This window comes from Notamacropus eugenii, chromosome 2 (genome assembly GCF_028372415.1).
Source record: "Notamacropus eugenii isolate mMacEug1 chromosome 2, mMacEug1.pri_v2, whole genome shotgun sequence".
Lineage (NCBI taxonomy): Eukaryota > Metazoa > Chordata > Mammalia > Diprotodontia > Macropodidae > Notamacropus > Notamacropus eugenii.
In genome coordinates, this window is record NC_092873.1 from 380,319,726 (window position 1) to 380,338,805 (window position 19,080).

General features: G+C 49.9%; 3 protein-coding genes across 8 annotated transcripts in view; 1 reads left to right on the forward strand and 2 right to left on the reverse strand.

Moving 5' to 3' along the window:
• The first annotated feature begins 1,217 nt into the window (after positions 1-1,217).
• Positions 1,218-3,214, forward strand: BGLAP (bone gamma-carboxyglutamate protein). The gene is made up of 4 exons (XM_072647246.1): positions 1,218-1,567; positions 2,069-2,107; positions 2,449-2,518; positions 2,863-3,214. The coding sequence occupies exons 1-4, from the start codon at positions 1,507-1,509 to the stop codon at positions 2,990-2,992; spliced, it is 300 nt and encodes a 99-aa protein (XP_072503347.1). The 5' UTR covers positions 1,218-1,506; the 3' UTR covers positions 2,993-3,214.
• Positions 3,215-3,683: 469 nt separating this feature from the next.
• On the reverse strand, positions 3,684-18,283 carry PAQR6 (progestin and adipoQ receptor family member 6). 5 transcript variants are annotated; one of them, XM_072647237.1, is made up of 9 exons: positions 18,169-18,276; positions 16,041-16,157; positions 11,864-12,000; positions 10,595-10,722; positions 9,238-9,443; positions 8,840-8,966; positions 8,592-8,688; positions 8,119-8,269; positions 3,684-4,999 (listed from the first exon to the last, which is right to left on the reverse strand). In XM_072647237.1, exons 3-9 carry the CDS (start codon positions 11,912-11,914, stop codon positions 4,725-4,727), a joined length of 1,035 nt encoding a protein of 344 aa, XP_072503338.1. In that variant the 5' UTR covers positions 11,915-12,000; positions 16,041-16,157; positions 18,169-18,276; the 3' UTR covers positions 3,684-4,724. The 5 variants fall into 5 exon arrangements, with proteins under 5 accessions (XP_072503338.1, XP_072503340.1, XP_072503341.1 ...); XM_072647239.1 differs by lacking the exon at positions 16,041-16,157 and having other exon boundaries at positions 18,169-18,283; XM_072647240.1 differs by lacking the exons at positions 16,041-16,157; positions 18,169-18,276 and adding an exon at positions 13,837-13,970.
• The window catches only part of SMG5 (SMG5 nonsense mediated mRNA decay factor), a 31,664-nt gene continuing 29,536 nt past the window's right edge, over positions 16,953-19,080 (reverse strand). For both annotated transcript variants that reach the window (XM_072647227.1, XM_072647226.1), the window contains exon 22: positions 16,953-18,835. In XM_072647227.1, coding sequence (XP_072503328.1) covers positions 18,752-18,835 — 84 coding nt within the window. In that variant the 3' untranslated portion in view covers positions 16,953-18,751. The remainder of the gene's footprint in view (positions 18,836-19,080) is intronic.

Here is a 19,080-nt window from a genome sequence, read left to right on the forward strand (position 1 = left end):
TTGACTCTCAAAGTCAGAAACCAGAACCAGGAGTAAAGAGTACAAGCTTTAGAGGGACAGATTTAGGTAAAGAAAAACTTCCTAAGCATTAAAGTGGCATGGACTGTTTCAGGAAGTTGTGGTTTAGTCCTCACCAGAGGCCTTAGAGCAAAGACTAGAAGACCTCGTGGCAGGTGTGTCCCAGAGGGGACTGATTCTTGTTTGGGTACCGGTGGTCCCTTCCAACTCTGGGATTCTGTAAACACTGCATAGATCCCAATGGTAAGGAGCAGAATGGGAGTCAGAACTTCCCAAGAGCACCTGAGATTACCCATCCTCTTGCCTCCTCCACTTCCATTCCACACAGACAGGGGTCTCCAAGAAAAGAGATTATTTCTGTACCCCAGTGTCTTCTGTAACCCTCCAACACTAGGAAGTCCTTGATAGATACCCTCCACTCTTCTTGTGGCAGTGTAAGTGCCCCCCAATGCTGCTGAAGATGGAACCCAACAGTCCCATTTTTAGAGTCCTTTTCAAGAAGCTTGGAACCTGACCTACCATGTCCTACCCTCTATCCTCATTTGAACCTTGACATTCTTTTCTTCCATTATTCTCTCTAAGCCCTTTACCCAACTCTTCATCTCCTGAGCCCCAAGGAGTCTAGCTCAAGCCTCCACTCAGAGTCTCAAACTCTTATTTTCTTATAAATCATACCCTGACTTTTGGCAAACAAAGGGGTCACAGGACCCGGGTAATCAAGGGCATTGCTTGGCATGTTTTCTCTGGGGTTTGGCATCTTCTCATAGGGCCTGAGCCACTAGGATCAGATTCATGGAAATCATAGGTTACAAGAGGAAACAAAGTTGAACTCTGCTCATTGACCTATTTAAAACCCATCATCCTGAATTCCCTTCTTCCTCCCTTGGCTCTCCATTATATCTATTTAAGCTTCTATTACATTTAGGGACAGGGAGAAGAACTTGAAGGAGAAGGGGCTGGGATAAGAAAATGTACTAGCGGAAGAAAGGGAACATGGTGGAGGGAATATGGCCAAATGGGGGACACTGGAGAAGAGAGGGGATGCCTGGGGGCTTAGTTGCTTGGTTTCCCTAGCTCCTTTTTCATCTTACCTATATTTCAGCACTAGTCTCTGCCTGTAAAACTGCTGGGCTACAATGGCCAGCTCAGAATGGGGATATTAGGAAAAAGTCCTTGTGGCTGAACACACAGCTGTATCCATTGAAATCTCCAGGTCTTCATCCTCCTATCCTTCAAACACTTGATGTCTCCCAAACCACAACATCCTTTGAGGTTTAAGCCTGTCAGTCCTAAGCCGGATAGCCTTCAAATAGAGCTGGCAAGGTTTACCTCAGGCCCACCCATCTGTGGTCAGTCAGAGGTATACTCCTCCCCTCAGGGGCCAGGAAACTCAGAGGGTATAAAGGATGCCCTAGAAAAGGGTGTAAAGAGAGACAGCACCAGTGTGGACTGAACTGAACGTGACCTCCTGCTGGATATTGCTGCATCATGAAGATAGCCTTGCTTCTCTCCTTGCTGACCCTGGCCACCCTCTGCCTCTGCAAGCAAGGTGAGTATGGGTCTGAGGGAGGTAATGGGCCTTTGTGCAAGGAGTGGGGGCCCTCACCCCCAGGCCATTCTTCATTTCCTCCCAGTGCTTGAATTTGGGGAGGCTTAACTCAACAACTGATCTTGGATACTTTCTTGCACCACCAGCACAGCCTACTAGGGACTGGAGGGTAGGTTGAGAGAAGTGGAGAGTTGACATAGTCTCTTAGGTCACCCTCTTCCTCCCTTTGCCTCTAGGTTGGTCAGCCACTCACCAGTATGGACTGGTGTTCACACATTTTCCTCAAGATTTCCAAGGAGGGGAAAAAAATTTAAGTTAAAAAAAAAAATAAGGATTTCCAAGGAGAAAATGGTTATTCCACTTTTTTTTAACTTACCCCATGCCTCCTAATGCAATCCCAGCTTTCTCTCAGCTCTGTGTGAAAAAAGAAGCAACCAAAGTGAAAAAATGAAAGGGATCATACAAGAAAAATACTTAGACGGGTTCCTTATTATCTTTTAGATGCTCAAGTTGGTTCCCAAGATTCTGGCAAAAGAACAGGTAAGTATTGAGGACTTCAGGGAGCAGGGCTAATTTTCATAACGTATTGTTTCATTTGCACACTTATTTCAGGAGGACATGCCAAGGTAATTAAGCACCTCTATGTCCCTTGTGCCCCTTACCTCTGTCTCCCTCAAGGCCCTCCATCTCCTGCTGCTGTTCCGCTGCCTCTGCCCACCGTTAGGCAGATGGCTCTGAGGCTCAGCTGGCAAAGTGGAGACTTCCCTCTGCCTTCTACTTGACTGGGGTGAGGGGAGGGAGCCTGCTGCAGATACTGATTCCGTGGCTCTGGGCTACTATAGTAGGGGTGGCCAGCCACTGACCTCTCTCCTGCTCCCCAGCCTTTGCCTCCAAGCGTGAGAGCAGTGAGCTGGTGAGGAGACCCAAGCGCTACCTGTACAACACACAAGGGTGAGTGTTTGGCAGCCCAGGGAGGAGGGGCTGCTTCTCTCAGGCTTAACTCCTAGGAACTAGGGAAGGGGAGGGGAGACCTCTTAGAGCCCACTAGGGGATCGAGTCAGTTCGTTCTTCCCTGAAGCTCTGTATTGGGTGACCCATTTGCCATAAAATGCCCAAAGCAATGACAGATCCTAGAGAAGCCCCTTCCCCATTCTCTTTGCCCATCTGTGGACTCTTGAGGAAGCCCTGAAGGGAAAGGGGTGGAGTTCAGACCTTCATAAAACTCTCAAGGTTGGGAAAGCTTGCTCTGGTAGAGGGAAGGGGGAAGTATAGACTAATGTAGCCCTCTCCCCTAGGTTTCCTGCTCCATACCCTGACCCCTTGGAGCAGAAACGGGAGGTGTGTGAGCTTAACCCTGACTGTGATGAGTTAGCTGACCACATTGGCTTCAGCGAGGCATATCGGCGATTCTACGGGACAGCCTAGACCCCAGGACACCCACTCCCTCCCTCACATGTGGTCCCCATGCTGCCTGGATGTCCTGGCTCCACCCTTCATTCTGAAACACCGGGCCCACTTCCTTGGCTTCAAGCTTACACAGCTGTTCCCAGGAGCTCCCCGCATTTGCATACGCGTACCCAGTACCTGGCCCACTCCAAAGGTCCTACTTTCTGGCTTTTTCAGAAATAAACATGAGAGGAAGAGGAATCAGCTGGTCTGTCGTGTGTGTGTGTGTGTGTGTGTGTGTGTGTGTGTGTGTGTGTGTGTGTGTGTGTGTGTGTGTGTGTGTGTGTGTGTGTGTGTGTGTGTGTGTGTGTGTGTGTGTGTGTGTGTGTGTGTGTGTGTGTTTGGGCTGGAGAGAATGCAGAGCTTTCTGAGCTATGCCTCTGACTCTGGGCAAACCTGGACTTGTCCCCATCCTCTGCCCCTAAGTGAGGGAGGAGCCTTCTAGCCAGTCCAAATCTCCCACACCCTCCTGCCTAGAAAAGGCTGACTTGGGTCCTGCCCCTTTGAGCTCTGTCCCTTTTTGTGTGGTCCTTTGTTCCACATCACCTCCTTCTTTGGGATGCATACACCACTCATCTCTGGTCATATACTCAGACTTTGCAAAGGTGTGCCTTGTCCATGGGGCTATGAAAGGGGCTTCTCAGCTCTATAGACCACCACAGGCTGCATCTGAGGGACAGAAAATCTTTATTGGCAAGTAGGTGCTAGTAAAGCAGATACACACACCAAGAGGTTGTAACTGTTTCAATCCAGTTTCTCCCAGAAATCAATGAATTCCTTTCTTCAGTTCACCTCTCATGTTGGCTTAGAGATGATGACATTCTGCTCGTTTCAGCATGCCAGAGGGCCAGGTGAGGCAGGTGTTTCCTGTCCTTCTCCCCTCTTGAGTTTGGTCCCAAAGGTTGGGGTTAAAGCGTGGCCCCTTTGGTGAAGTCTACATTAATGGCATTAGTTTCCTCAAGAAGAGGAGATCATTGAATATGGGGACTCCAAGGGTCCCTAAAGAGAGTTGTTTCCCCAAAGACTGACCTGGATTCTTTTCATGACCCCGAACAGGGATCCCAGTAAGATACCTTAAGATTTGAGACCTAATGATGTTTAGTTGTGTCTGATAACACTTTCCTTATATTGTTCTAACCTAGGCCCAGATAATAACCTAATAGGTGTGGCCCCTATTGGAGCTTCTAATATCCCTAACAGCTTACTCTAGCCCAATCTGTGGTCCTTAAATGCCAGGATTTCTTCTACACAGCTCAAAAGCAAATTCAGTTTGAATCCTTCAAAGATCCTCTCTATCCCCCTGAGCCTGGACACACTTTGGGGACCTGAGGGACCCCCAGGTCTTCCTTCACTATCCTGTCCCATCTCTCACCCTTAGCACTTACAACCACCCAAAACAAGAGATCTCCTACTCCCTCTCCTCCACTGCCCTTTCATCCCAGCCACTCTGCCCTCTCCCAATCCCCATTTCCTCTTCTACTTTTCTTCTCCTTTCATAGCCTCTCTTTCTTACAGGCTCAGGACATTCTGCCCTTAACATCCCAGGGCTGTGTCAGGGCCTGGAGATCTGGATACCTAGGTCCCAGGTCTATTTCTTTCCTAGGGATGAAAAAACTGTAGGAGAGAAGGGTGGTAGCAGATTAAGCCAGAAGCTGGGAATTAGATGCTGTGGTCTCTGGGGAAAAGCAGCATTCTGAGGGTAGTCCTCTGCTCATTCCCCCTTGATCCTCCCCACTGACTCAGGCTGGGTCTCTTGCAGTAGGGGGCAGGCTTGGGGGGCACGAAGCAGGGCTGCTGTAAAGATGGCAATAATGAGCAGGTTCCCAGTTACAGCAAGGCCCATGGTGGCCACAGTGGCTGCCAAGGATGAGGGTGGGCTGTGGGCTGCCAGCCAGTCTCGCCTTGCTCCCATGTCGGCTAGCACTGCCTCCAACTGGAAATGAGTGCCTAGCACTGCACAGATGTGGAACAACTGGTGACTATGGCCTGTGGGAGAAGGCAAGGGCATTAGGGGTCTGTGTACACCTCTGGTCCTTTTCCTCCCCCCAACTTCTCTTCTTAAGCTCCTTTCTCCTTTGGATGTCCATGATTAGTCTCTCTCCGTCTCAGCTTTCTTTCTACATAATGAGGGTTCGGGCTAGATGAGTTCTAAGGTCCCTCTGTAGCTCTATACCTTTCAGCAATGACATTTTATGAACTTAAAGGAGGTCTCCAACCCATAAACATGACCCCCACACACATCTGCCTAGCCCCTGGCACAAACCCAGAGGTTTGTGTGTGTGTGTGTGTGTGGATTTTAAAAAATAAAATGAAATAAACTAGCTGTTAGAGAACTGAGGGTTCCTGCATCCTGGGAAAAGCAGGAACAGCTTCAGGGTGCTGACTCCTGGGCTGGACAGTCCTGCCAGTATGGTGGTCCTCACACACCCAAATACCTTTCCCCTCATGGTTTGCATCTTTATTATACTTTGTCACCCCACCTAGCATTAACTAATTTCAGGCTTGAGCCTCCTGTTTGGGTGTGTAAAGGGGATACTACTTAATCCTGGGTGGTAGAGAAGTGGCTTTATAAGCTTTAAAGAGCCACACAGATGGGAGTTACTGCTATTACTGGGATACTGAGGAAATACAGATTTACTTATGTGAAAGAAGAGGTCATTTTAAAGGGTAATCATGTCTTTATTATCAAGGATATGTACGAGTGGACAAAGGTGTGGGCTGGTCAATTAGTGACGACCAGGGATGGACAGCCTATGTGCTCCACTGATATCCACAGAATTTTAAAAGATTTCGAGGGAGTTCTTCAACTGGTTGGGTGGAACCTCTGCCTTGCTTCTGAACCCCCAACAGACTGGCTTCCAATCTCATCATTCAACCAAAACTGCCCTCTCCAAAGTTACCAATGATCTCTTAATTGCCAAATCCCATGGCCTTTTCTCAATCCTTGTCTTTCTTATCAATCACCCCTCTTATAGATATTGCCTTCTCTCTGGGTTTTCAGGACAATGCCTTCTCCTGGTGCTTTTCCTACCGATCTGATGACTTCTTCTTAGTCTCCATAGCTGGCTCTACATCCATGTCATGAACACTAATGGGGCATCCCACAGGGCTCTGTCTTGAACTGCCTTCTCCTATATAGTTTCATTTAGTGATCTCGTCAGTTCTCACAAATTCAATTATCATCTTCATGCTAATGATTCTAAAATCGACCTAATTGTTCTTAACCTCTTGGCTAACTTCCAGTCTTGCATATTAGTCATCTCCAACTGGATCTCTCACAGACGTCTTAAGTTCAACATGTCCAAAACTGAATTTGTTATCTTTCCTTCCATACCTTCCTGTCTTTCAAACTTCCTTATCACTTGGGAGGCACCAGCATCCTGCCAGTCTTCCAGGCCCAAAACCTTGGGTCATCCTGGACTCCTTGTCCTCTCTCACCTCTTCCAATCTGCTGCCATAGCCTACTGATTTCACTTCTGCAGCATCTCTCATATTGGCCCCTTCTCTCCTCTGTCACTGCCAGCTCCCTGGTGCAGACCACCATCGCCTCACACCTGGACTACTGCAATGGTGAGCCTGCCTGCCTGAAGTCTCTCCTGCTTCCATCCATCCTCCATTCAGCTGCCAAAGAGATCTTAAAAGTGCAGGTCTGACCATGTCACTCCCCTACCCAGTAAATGCCAGTGGCTCCCTATCAGCTCCAGGATCAAATACAAAATACTGTTTGGTGTTCAATGCTCTTCATAATCTGACCCCTCCACCTTATAACCCATCCTCACCACTGGCCTAGTGGATCTAGTGACACTGGTCTGGTCTTTGAGCAAGACGCTTCTTCTCCCACCTCAGGGCATCACTGCCTGTCCTCCATGTCCAGAATGCTCTTGCTCTTCTCTACCTTCTGTCTTCCTTCAAGTCCCAACTAAAATCCACCTTCTACTGGGAAGCAGGGAAGTAGTTCCTAATCCCTTTTGATTCTAATGCCTTCCCTCTGCTGGATATTTTTGAGTATTTTTTTATTTATCCTGTCTATATATTGTTTGTATGTACTTGCTTGCACATTGACTCTCCCATTAGACTATGAGCTCCTTGAGGGCAGGAGTGCCTTTCCGTGTATCCCCAGTGTCTGGCCCATTGCCTGGCACATAGCAGGCACTTACTACATGTTCATGTGACTCACATTCTCTGAGGAACACAGTCAAGAACTGTGAATGACGAGAAAGCATGGAAAGGTTATAGTCTGCACCAGTAGTGGGAAAGCCTTGGGATCACAAAGATCAGGACCACCTGAAGGCTTGAAATAGAATGACTTATGTTTCTAAAGCAATGCAAGGTGTACAAAGAAAGCACTGTCCTCCCAGCCATGTGATGGTGACACCTGGGAGCACTTTGGGGGTGAGTTGGCTAAGTGAGGGGGCCAAAGATATGGACTTGCTGGAGGGAGGGACACAGAAAGAAGATGGAAGGGTAGTGGACTTTCTGATGATCTTTGTCTGGGGGCAAAAAAGGGAAGAAACTCTCTTCTTCCTCTTTCTCCCTGGGAGGGTAGACAGGGCATAGTCTCCATTTTACTGGCCCTATGACTCAGGTCATTACAATTGGGAGCTATCATGATAGAGGGGGAAAAATACTGGGGGAAGGAAAGAAAAGAAAGGAAGACAGAGAGAAAGAAAAGGAGGGAGGGAAGAAAAGAAGGAAGAGAAAGAAAAAGGAAAGAAGAAAGAATACTGAAATTGAAGTAAGATGAACTAGGTTCGAATCCTTACTGACACTAGCTGCGTGACCTTGAGAAGTCATTTCCTGAGCCTGTTTCCTTGGTAATCAGCATCACTTGTTCCATGGGGATATTGTCAGGAAGCTGCTTTATAAAGGGCTTTATAAACGTGAGCATCTACATTATCAGCTTAAGCATTTATAACATGGTTTTTAGTGGAAAAAGTGTTTTCCAAATAGCTAAATTACAAACAAATCTTCAGAGCACAGCCTACATTGGGAGGCCCCTCCTGTTATACCCTTTATCTCTCCTAGGCCACATTTCCTCCTATTTTGCCTTTTAAGAAACCCAGGAGTTGTCTCCCCTACCCTCCCAGGATGGGCCTCACTCTTACCGATATAGTCGAAGCGGCCAGGTGCCAGACGTTCAGGGAGGTGAGAGGCAAAGAGGAAACCAGTGAGCAGGGCACAGAGCAGGTGGTAGCTGTGATTGGCACTCAGAGCTTCCTGCCCACAGCTGAAGCCTCCAGTGGAACAGAGCAGGAGCTGGGGAGGTGTGGGGAGAAGGGACACATTGGGTGAAAGTGTCTAACACTTGGACCCCTGGGTTCTGGGTCTTGGGGGCTGAGATACGTGGAGCCCCTGGTTAGACTTGGGATGCCTGGGTTCTAGGTCTAGAGCTAGGGGTTCGAGGTCAAGGCTGGAACTAGGAATGAGGAGTGTGGGTCACAGGGAGGAAGCTGGGCTGCCTCAGTTTCTCAGGACTGGCCCTGGGGTGGGGGAGGAGGAAAAGGATTCTGGACCACTGGGGTGAGAAGCTGAGGCTGTGATGCCAGGGCTTGAGTTTGGGGCTGTCCCCCACCTTTACCCGATAAAAAAGCGGGAGGTTGTCAAAGAAGAAAGGGTAGGCAAATGCCGCTGTGCGTAAGACCTTACTGACCCGTGGGTTCTCCAGTTCTAGAAACCTGAAGGGGGGAAGGTCAGAGAGTCAACCTCCAAGTCCCACACCAAGGGGAGCCTGAAGCCTTGTTCTCTGTGCAGAGTGGAAGGACATAGGGCATGATGGGACAGGAGGGCTGCTTCAGTGAGTGCAGCCACATCTGAGGTGGCAGGTACCTCGAATAACAGGAAAGGCAGGTGCAGAGGAGAGAGTTGACTGTGGCTATGGGCACGAACAGCTGGTGCAGGGGGCTGCTGAGCCAGGAGGAAGGCATGGCATAGGCTCCATAGGTGAGTGCACAGCCTGGGGGAACACAGGGGTGGCCTGTAAATCCTGTTCTTGGTGTTCCCTGGGGCTCCTAATGGGGTTGCCAGGGCCCCTGAGCATTGGCCTGGGGAAAAAGCTGAGTGGAGGAAAGCCTGGATTCTTGGTTAAAAAACCAAACAAAACAAGTAGATGTAGAGATCTGGCCCCTGAAATTCTAGGGAGCCTGTGAGGAGCAGGGAGGGGAGGCCTCATGCCAGAGTCCCAAAGAGAAAAGTTCAACATCAGGATGGGAGGTCCCTGGGCTTACCGAGGCTGTAGAGGCTGAGGGCACCATAGTCCAGGAAGTAACAGATGTGGCGGGCTCGGGGTGACATGGAGCTGAAGGTGTGGGCACAGCAGGATGTGAATGGATACAGGCAGATGAGCAGCAGGTACACTAGCAGTGGCCAGTGATACGGCTCTGACCAGAAGCCAGGACCCTCAGCCAGGGCCAGAAGCCGCCACAGGAAATACCTAGAACCAGGGAATACAGACAGCAGAGACAGAAGCAACCTCAAGATCTCTTTCCCCCCAGTTTTAGAAGTCATAGGATCCTAGGTTGTAGAGCAGGAGGGAAGTTTAGAGTGGCGAGTAGAACTTCCATCTTATAGCTCAGAAACCTGAGGTCCAAAAACTTATTCAAGACAGAGCCAGGACCAGAATCTTGGCTGCCAAACCAGGCTTCCTGTCACTGCACCACCCTCAAGGCTGCAGCCCACCCTGAGAAGATATACTTTGCTGTGGACCCAGGGACCCTGCATCTCCTCCAGGGGAGTCAAGTCCTGAGGGGGAGATAGTGTGGGAGGGAGGAGGCATGGCCCAGGGGAACACTGGTTTAGGAATCAGAGAACCTGGCTTCAAGCCCCAAATCAACTGCTTATTCTCTCTGTCACTCTGTGGGCCTCAGTTTCCTTATCTGTAAAACAGACCCCTGAGGTCTCTTTCAGCTCCAAATCTATAATCACATGACCCTAGGGATGCCTCAGACACCCTCAGTCACAATGTTCCACAGGCCAGAGCCTCTGACTCCTATACCCAAATTTCTATGACCTCTGTGAACCCTGTGATTAGGTTTGGGGGCCATGGCCCTTGCTACCAAATAGTGCTGGGTAAGACCACTAGATTTTAAGTCAGTTGTCCTAGGTTCAAATCCAACTATTTCCTATCTGTGTTAATGGGCAAATTATTTAACTTCTCTTGGTTTTCCATTTCCTCAACTGTAAAAAAGAGAGCGAGGGTTCTGTGGTCCCAGTTCAGCATCCTAAGACCTTATAAACCACTTAACCTCTCTGAGGCTCAATTTCCTCACCTAGTAAAAGGAGATCATGATACCTAGATAGCTGATCTGCCTCCCACAAATGCTGGGAGGAAAGTACTTTGAAATATGACCATTAGATCTACTAGCCTTGGCCTCTGTTCTTCAGTCTTTGGCTTCCAAGGGAAGGTAGCTCTAGACCACACACCCACTGACCCTTTAGATCTCACCTGTGCCCACACCTTCGGCTTCCATGCTTTCCATATCCCTGCTGCCCACCTCTCTTGGCTCCTCCCCCTCTTTTTCCTTCCTCACCTCTCCTCCTGCTGTCCCCTCCACCCCACTCCATCCCATGACCCCTTCTTGTCACCAGGTAGGCAGGAAGTGGGTCCAGATGTTGACAGTCTCATTTGTCATCTGGAAGGAGCTGAGCACACAGTCCAGGGCAGAGCTGGTAGGGTGACGATATCCTGAAATGATTCCATCTTCCCAGAAGACCTAGGGAAGAAGTCAAGAGTCCAGAGCCTGGAGCATGGTGCTATGAGATAGGATAAAGACCTGACTTGGGATTTCATTAGTATAAGGCAAGTCCAGGTGAGAAAATTCCCTCTGTTCATATAGGTCTGTACCTTCTCTACAATTTAGGATTATCTAGTTTTGGAAAGTTGCCTGGTGCCCCCCATAATTAGGAAATATTGAACAATAGAAAATGCAATAAACCATAGATAATGTTAATATGTGATTTTCTAAGTCAACCTGTGACTTACAGCAATCCTTACTGTTCAGTTTCTCCCACCTGTTTCTATTAGCATTTGACACCATTGGCCTAGAACACTGAGAACTTAGGTAACTTGCCTGGGGTCACACCTTCAGAAGGTGGCAGAGGGAGCACTTGAACCCAGGTCCTCCTACTTTTGTGATCATCCCAAATGAAATACTGTTACTATGTTGAATGATGACTATTACTGTTATTACTAAGACTGATAAAATAGAATGAAGGAAGCCCTGGTCCAAAAAAGAAGACCCTACTCTGATGCTGGCCCCCAGGAGAGAAATGCTTGCCTCCTTGCCTTTCTCAGCTTCCTTCAAGTCCTAGCTAAAATCCCACCTCCAGAGGAATCCCTCTTCATTCTAGTGCCTTCCCTCCAGAGTGCCCTCTTGATCCTTCTGTTATCTGCCCCACTAGATCGTGAGTGGATCATAGGCAGGGACTGTCCTTACCCTTTCTTCCAGTCAACAGTGCCTCACCCAGAGAAGACACTTAATAAATGCGTGATACCCTCAAGCTCAGAAAAATCACTTAAAGTTTCTGAGATTTGGTTTCTTCATGGACAAAATGAGGGGTATGCAATATATTTTACAGGGCTGAGAGGAAAGTATTTTTTCCACCTTACATTGCTATATAAATGTGAACCCATAATATTGTCATTGTCACCTTTTCAAGGATCATATCAGGAAGAGTTGACACCATGACCCGATGTTGGAAGGATGGGCTGGCTGAGGGACTCCCGAAGGATCAGAGAGAAGAAGATGAAAGAATGGAGAAGTAAAATTCTCTCTGGAAAGAGACCATTCTCACCCTAGTTTAGCTTGAGAGAACAGTGGGAGGTGGGTGGATTGGATGGGACCCCTCTCTTACCCGAGGGACCTGATGAACCCGGAGCAGCTGTGGTAACTTGATGCTCAGCATGGTGGCTCAGTGGGGGGGCACCCCCAGGAGAGGGCTGCCCCCCCACCCTGCCTCAGACACAGTCAGTGGACCCTGGAGTGCTAGATCTATGGAAGAAGGAAAACAGAAACAAAAAACATCCTCACCCATAACAGCCAGCCCAGCCCCGCTCCCAACCAATCCCCTAAGCCAGAGTTAGGAGGGCACCAGGCACCCAGATGGCCAAACTGGCTGTTCTCTCCTCCTGGAGTCTTTTGAGAAGCTCAAACCAGGGACTGGGGAGACACTTAGCCTGGCACAGGGATGTTATGGTTGTGTGTATTCGGGGAGAGGTGTGCTGAGGGGAGTCGGGGGCCCTTTCCCACCCTGGTTTCCTGTAGGGCTGTGGGAAGCCTGGCTTAACTTCCTTTCCATTTGGGAAGGAGCCCAGCCTAGGCCCCCCACCTGACAATTGTCTAATGTAACACGGTATATTCCACCTCCTCAACTTCTATCCCCTCCCCCACCCTAAATATAGCCACTTTGTCCAGGATTATAGTTCCCAAACCCCTCCATTCCCTTCACAGAGAGGGCTCAAATGTCTGGACCCTTGACCTCTCCCCACACCCTTCCGTTCCCAGAGAAACTTTCTGATTTTTTTCCCCTTCAACCAGAGGGAACCTAGGCTCCCAGCCCTCTGCAACCCCCCTTTCTGAGAAAAGCCCCAGATGATTGGTTCTTTGACCCCAATCACCTCCCCCTATGTGCCTGGTATCAGGATAGGGTGATTATCTTGTCTCCTTGGCCCTGGGCAGTGCCCATTTTACTGTGATCATTTCATTCAATCCTCCTTTGTCTATTATGGACAAGTATCCCATTAGGAGGGACTGGGCAGCCTCAGGGGACCTAGGCAAGGGGCTGGTTGCCTGGTTGTCTGTCTCCCCTCTTCCCACCAAGCCTGTTCCAGGCATAGGACCCAGGTGTTCTGGCCTTGTTACACTGCCCCACCCAAGAGAAGACACTCAACAGGCAGTTGTTGTGTGTGTCCAGGCCCAGGATGAACCCAGAAAACATCTCACAGGGGAAAAGAGGAACTCAGGAATAAGAAAGTAGGCCTGGAGCTAGGAACCCAGGGGCAGGATACATGGGTCCTCTTGGGAATGGGGGGGAGTCTTGGAAGGAAGAACAAGTAAGTCCAAGCTGGGATGGGGAATAGGTTAGGCCCCAGATACCTGGATGAGAGAAGGCCTGGGAGCAGGGGGTGCACAATGTTTAGGTTCCCTCTAGGATGGGAAAGACCCTGGGATGCTGGATGTCTGGGTCCTCTTTGGGAAGAGGAGGGGCCTGGGGGGAGTTCCACATTGGGTCCCAATCTCTCCTGAATCTTTTGCCCTCCCCTTTCCCTTTAGGCTCCCCCAGACCTGTGAAGCTGGCTCTCCAGGCTCCGTGGCCCCCGTCTGGCCCCAGCTCTGTCCCAGGCTCCCCCTCCCGCTGCTTTAGCCTCCTTTCTCAGGCACATTCCTTGGCACAAGTGGAGGGGCAGGGCCAAGCTGGACAGGAACCGCCCCCAGGGGAGGAGGGATGTCACTCCCCCCACCCCAAGCCTAGTCCAGCCCAGTCCAGCCCAGCCCAGCCCAGCCCAGCCCTCGCCCAGCCCCAGCACATAAAACTTTCCTGTTCTATTCCTTGTCTGCCAACTTCCCTTCATCCTACTGGCCTGGGGGTCCAATGCTCCCTGTCTGTCTCCAATGGTATGTCAGTTACCCTTTTAACTCCTTGATTCCCTTCCCTGACAGTCTGTTTGCTTCTCTTGGTCTGTCTCCTCCACCGTTTCCCACTGCCCATCCTCCCCTTCTCTCCCTCATTGCCGATGTTCTCCCTATTCAGTGCTTCTCATTTCCTTCAGGAAAATCCCAGGGGAGTCAGACGCCCAATCCCTTTATACCTCTCTGCACTGCTCTCACCCTAATGGACCTCCAGGGCTCCTTTAGGACTGCATCACGTAGTACATCACGGAGATGCCCGAGGGGCACAGAGGGAAGATGGGGATAGGATCTAAGAATCTGTCCACCCAGCCAAGTCACAGGATATAATGGCCAGTGTGAGAGGAAGGGGAAGGGTTAGGGGTGGGGAGTCAGGCACAGCCCTCGGGGAAGAACTTGGGTTCAAATGATGAGTGAAGGGTACAGAATGCCTAGGTCTTAATTCTTCCCCTCCACATCCCCAAAGCCTACAGGCAAAGAGTTCTTAGTCTTAAAATCACTCTGTCCCACAAGTGGAAGTTGCTAGTAATGTTTAGAGATCTGAGGAGATTGAGGTTGGTATAGGAGGAGATACCATCACCATGGAGGTGATAGGTGAGGGGGGACGTACAGACTTTCTCCAGGGAGATGACTGAGTCCTGGGAGGATTAGGGTACGATGTGGGTGTATTGGGAGGTATGGGCCAGGGAAGAAGGTGGTTTAGCATCAGAGGGGCATGACCAGAGGCAGGGGACACCTGAGCTTCAGCATCCCCAGAAAGAGGGGAAGGAGGAGCAAGAGGTACCCTGGGGATGGGGGAATGACTGATTTGATCACATCAATGCCTAGGATAATGTCTCTATCTCATGAAAATATAAGCCATTTCTTACCCAGAAGATGGTATGTCTGATGTAAAGGGCCTGATCTGGGATGTCCTGTTCTACAAGGATGGTAGGATCTCCAATGAGGCTGTGGTCAGGAAAATCTCAATCCATGGCTTGGCTTCCTTTCCTTAGGCCCAAGAGGCTGGGCAAGGCTGGCAAATCTCCCTACTGGTACCAGAGGTCTGGGCTAGGAGGCAGGATCTTGGGGGTGGGGGTGGGGGTAGAATGGGAAGAGAGACAAAGAGGAAACAATTCCTGCCTTGTCTTGCCTTGGTGGGACATGGTGTTATGGGACTAAGAATTGAGGGAGGCAGAAAGGAGGTGGCAATACAGCCAATTGGAGGGCTAGTCAGTGGGGGACCCTTAGTCCCCCAGGGCTGTCAATCTGTACATCCCCATTAGCAGGCAGATCACTGCTGCCTGGCTCTACACATAGCCCGGGCCCTATGCCCACAGGCGCCATAGCCAGCCCTTCCTCCCTCTCCATTCTGCCAAAGAGGGGTGTGCATGCATGCACAGGGATGGGCATGTGTGCCCAGGATAGAAGCAGAGGGGGTCACCAAACTAAATCTGGGCCCTTTCTAAGTCAGGAGAATTTCTAGACTAGTTTCATCCCAAAGAGGGGTCAGGGAAACAGACTGACTTAGTGATGTCTCCTGATGGTTTAAAGTCTTCCCCATCTTGGATCCATCTCCAAATCTACCTAGGCTTCAGCAAAGGAATGCAGACAAACCTGTTGCTGAAGTAGAGGGGCCTAAGGTTAGATGACAGGAAGCACTTCTTAACCATTTTTGTACTTCATAGCACCCAGGACAGAATTATTTAAACAGCAATATCACTTGAGACTATTTCTATCAGTTAATGAGGGGACTGAAGGACCAAGGCCACAATCTCTGATTTGGAAGGGCCTTGTGAGGCCAGGCTGGGTGTGAGAATCTGTTCCGTGACATGCCCAAGTGGTTATCTAGCCTTTGTTTAAAGAGTCCCAGAGTGAGGAAGAAACCCTACCTGACAATTTTTGTTGGGTTTTTTTTTTTTAATTGCCATTTTGTAATTCTGAAATACGTCTCTACCAGCTCTGTCCAACACACTATCATCCACATCTCTAAGACCCTTGGCTACTCACATTATCTCCTGACCTCCAGCTTCCTGAGGCCCCCTGCCCCAGGCATCTGATTCCCTAAGCAGCCCAGCTCTTATCTCCCTATAACTCCTCTGGCTGTTGGTGCACCCCTGATGTTAGTCCCCACCGGCCTCTGTATGATTGGACTTCCCACAACCTTAACAGCTCCACTCCGTCCAGCCAGAGAGGGCTGAACATCAGTCTGAAGACAGAAAACTCCCTAATGGAAGTGAGAGAACCTAGGTTCAGATTCTGGCCCTGCATGTCAGTGGCCTTGCAGACAAAGCTGCCCATTGTCTGTTTCCTCAGCTGTAAAAGGAGACTGGACTAGATGATCTTTAACATTCCTTCTCTCTCTGAAGTACTAAATTGGACATCAGCTTCTCCCATCTGGAACAGGATCTCAGATATACCCTTACCCTGTCTGGTTGAGCTGGGGGTGGGGAGGGCTCCATCCTCTCTGGGCCTGATTCCTCATCTGTAAAATGAGGGTCTAGATGGTCTCTAAGGTCCCCTCCAGCTTAAATCCTATGATCCTGTGCAGAGACAGAGGAATGGAGGTGATAACCCTTAGGGCAAATTACAGTACTTTCCTAGCTTATCTTCCTAGGATTCCATTAAATTTGCTTTTCCCCAACCCCTAAGGAGGCAGGCAGAAGGCTCCCCAGGCTAGAAAGAGAAGTGAGGGTTTCTTACTTGCAGAAATGGGACTTGTTTACTTTTACCTTAGAACTATTTTCACCTATAATGGACTAACCACCTCCCTTTGGGACAGTTCCTATTTGGATCATCCTCTCCAATGAGATCCAAGCCACTCTGTCCCCAACTCCAAGCTGCTAACACTACAGCGTGCTTCCCTCTCACTTCAGCTACCACTCACACCCTGCCGACCTCCTGAAATGCCATGTTCTCTTTACAATGACTGTTCTCCTTCCTGCCTCACAAGAGGAAAGGGATTCCTGGAAGGTAGGACCCATGTCTTATCCCTCTGGATATCTTACCCAGTCTCCACCCCCATCCCCCAAAGGGTTCTTGCCACTGACGATGTTCAGGACAGGTGCTGGTCAAAGTATATTTCTTCCCAAACTTTTCTGCTCTGACACAAGGAATGTGGACATGAGATGAGTACTTCAGTTTTTCTTACTATAGGGTGATATCGGACCCCAGTGTTACTCTTTGGAGATGACATAGCACAAATGACTTCTTTGGATTCGCTCTCTGGAAGATGGAGGTTTGGGGGAAAGGACAACTATGGAGAAGAGCAAAATTTCCACCCCATTTCCTTTCCTCTGGTAACTCCACGTGGAAAGGAACTTCCAAAAGGCAGGGGACAGGGTTAGGAGGACTTTATTGAATGATGTTTCAGTCTTACAGTCTTTGCTGTGGGGTTAGAGAACACCCCACTCCTGCCTCCCTTCTCCCAGATTTGGCTTCTCAGAGGTGCTGGACAGGTGTGCCTCTCCTCTGGGAACCTTGTCAGGGAAGTTGGTATTGGGATCTGTTGGGGGCAGGAGAAGCAACGAACTCTTCCTCTCCCTTCAGTTATTCAACTTGACTTTTCTGTTTTCAGCCCCTTCCTCTGGGTGCCCACCTGACCCTCCCCAGGCCCCCAAGAAGACTGAGCTGGGGCAGGGGGAATGAAAAGGAAGGGGCACTGCCATGTGCCAAAGAGTCCTGAGGAAAATGAAGGAGGAAGAAGGTATACCAGGGCAGTGAGTCCCAGTGTGTTCTTGCTGCCGTGATCTGCCCTCAATGCCCCGAGCGTTTACCATGATCTTTGCTCCTACTAGCCCAATCTTGATCTCAACACCCCCAAAACTACCCTTCTGGGAGATGAGTCACTCATACTCAGTCAAGAAACCAGAAACCCTGACTTCCCTCCCCAGCAAGTCCCAAGGTCAGGGCCTGAAGACACAATGGGAAGGGGGAGGGCAGGGATAGCTGGGGAGCCACTCTGGGCTTTCTACATGCCCACCCAACCAGCCTTTAGAAACTGGACATTTCTGGGTCCCTCCTTCCCCTAATTTTGTCACATGTGCAGGTAACCTTCCCTGCAGTCCTAAGCTGGGGAGGCCTACCCCATTCCCCTGCCAGAAGCTGCCCCTTCCCACAATCTCTGGTGTCCGGGGAGCCATTACTCTCCCCACAGGCTCCCAGCTCTGTCACAACACAGCAGCCAGGTTACAGCAAGATGGCTGAAGCTGGAGCAGGAAACCCTGCTCAGGTTGAGGGTCAGACACATGGCTCCTGGAGATGCCTTCAGTTTCCTGCCCCAGCAGCTATGGGGAGAGCCAAAAAGCAGAAGTGGGGGCCCAGGTTCCGGGCAAAGCAGGCAGGAGTGGAATAAGAGTAGTAATACTGAATGGAGGCCAAAGTCCTCCATATCCTGCCTAAAGGAGCAGGGCTCCATTTCTGCCTTCTCTGCAGGCCTCTTTTTTGCTCCTGAGATGTTCTGCTCCCCGACCTGACTCAGAGTAATGGAGAAAAAGGGGAATAAGTACTAGAAGGGGGACAGGGGTATGGGGACAACTCCTCAAACCAACTCACCACCTCTGGGGGTTGGGGGTGGGGGTCGAGTCATCCTCTCCTCCCCCCACTGCCCTGGATCTTGGGTAAGGAAGGAGAGGGGCTCTCTGATGTCCCCTCCTTGCAAAAGGTCCAGGAAATGCTCCTCAAACAGCTCCTGCTTTTGAATCAAATGAAATACAATCCCCTTTGCCTGCAGCTTCCCCCTGAGGGTGACAATGGGGGCTGGGGTAGGTGAGGGTGCCAAGACCTTCCCGATTGGAGCAAAATAAAATGGGAAGGATTAAAGGAACCGGAGGCACTCTCCTGCTCCAAGGTTTCTTTCCCTTCTTTTCGGACACAGGTTAGGCTGGGGGAGGGGACCCCATCCTCCTAGCCCCCTCCTTTGCCCTCCCTGCTGCCTCTCTGCATGACCGGGGTAGGGACCGTGCCTCTGTGTGTGTGTGTCTGTGTGTATGTGTATGTGCGTGTATGTGTGTGTGTGTGTGTGTGTGTATGTGTGTTTATCTGTATACAGTGGGGGAATGGTTGCTGTTGGCAGCCCCGGATGCAGGGGAAGGGAGGAGAGATTGGAGTCAACCCCAGTGTGGGGCATGAGGAAGTCTCAGCCAATCTCCTTCCACTGCTTGTAGAAGTCCAGCACATTCTTGATCTCAACACTGGCGTGGGTGGCTGCTTGTATCGCTGCCTGCAAGGGGAGAAGAGGACCCTTTTTGTGTGTTCATGCAGTACAGGGGTTGGGTGACACAGGTGAATGGGCCAGAGAACACAGGTGAAAAGGGAAATGGGGTAACAGATCCCTCAGAAACTCAACTATGCAGATAATCCCAGAACTTCATGGTGTAGCTGAAATAACAGCTGGCATTTACAAAGTGCTTTAAGGTTTACAAAGCACCTAACAAATATGATCTCATTCCATCCTCACAACAACCC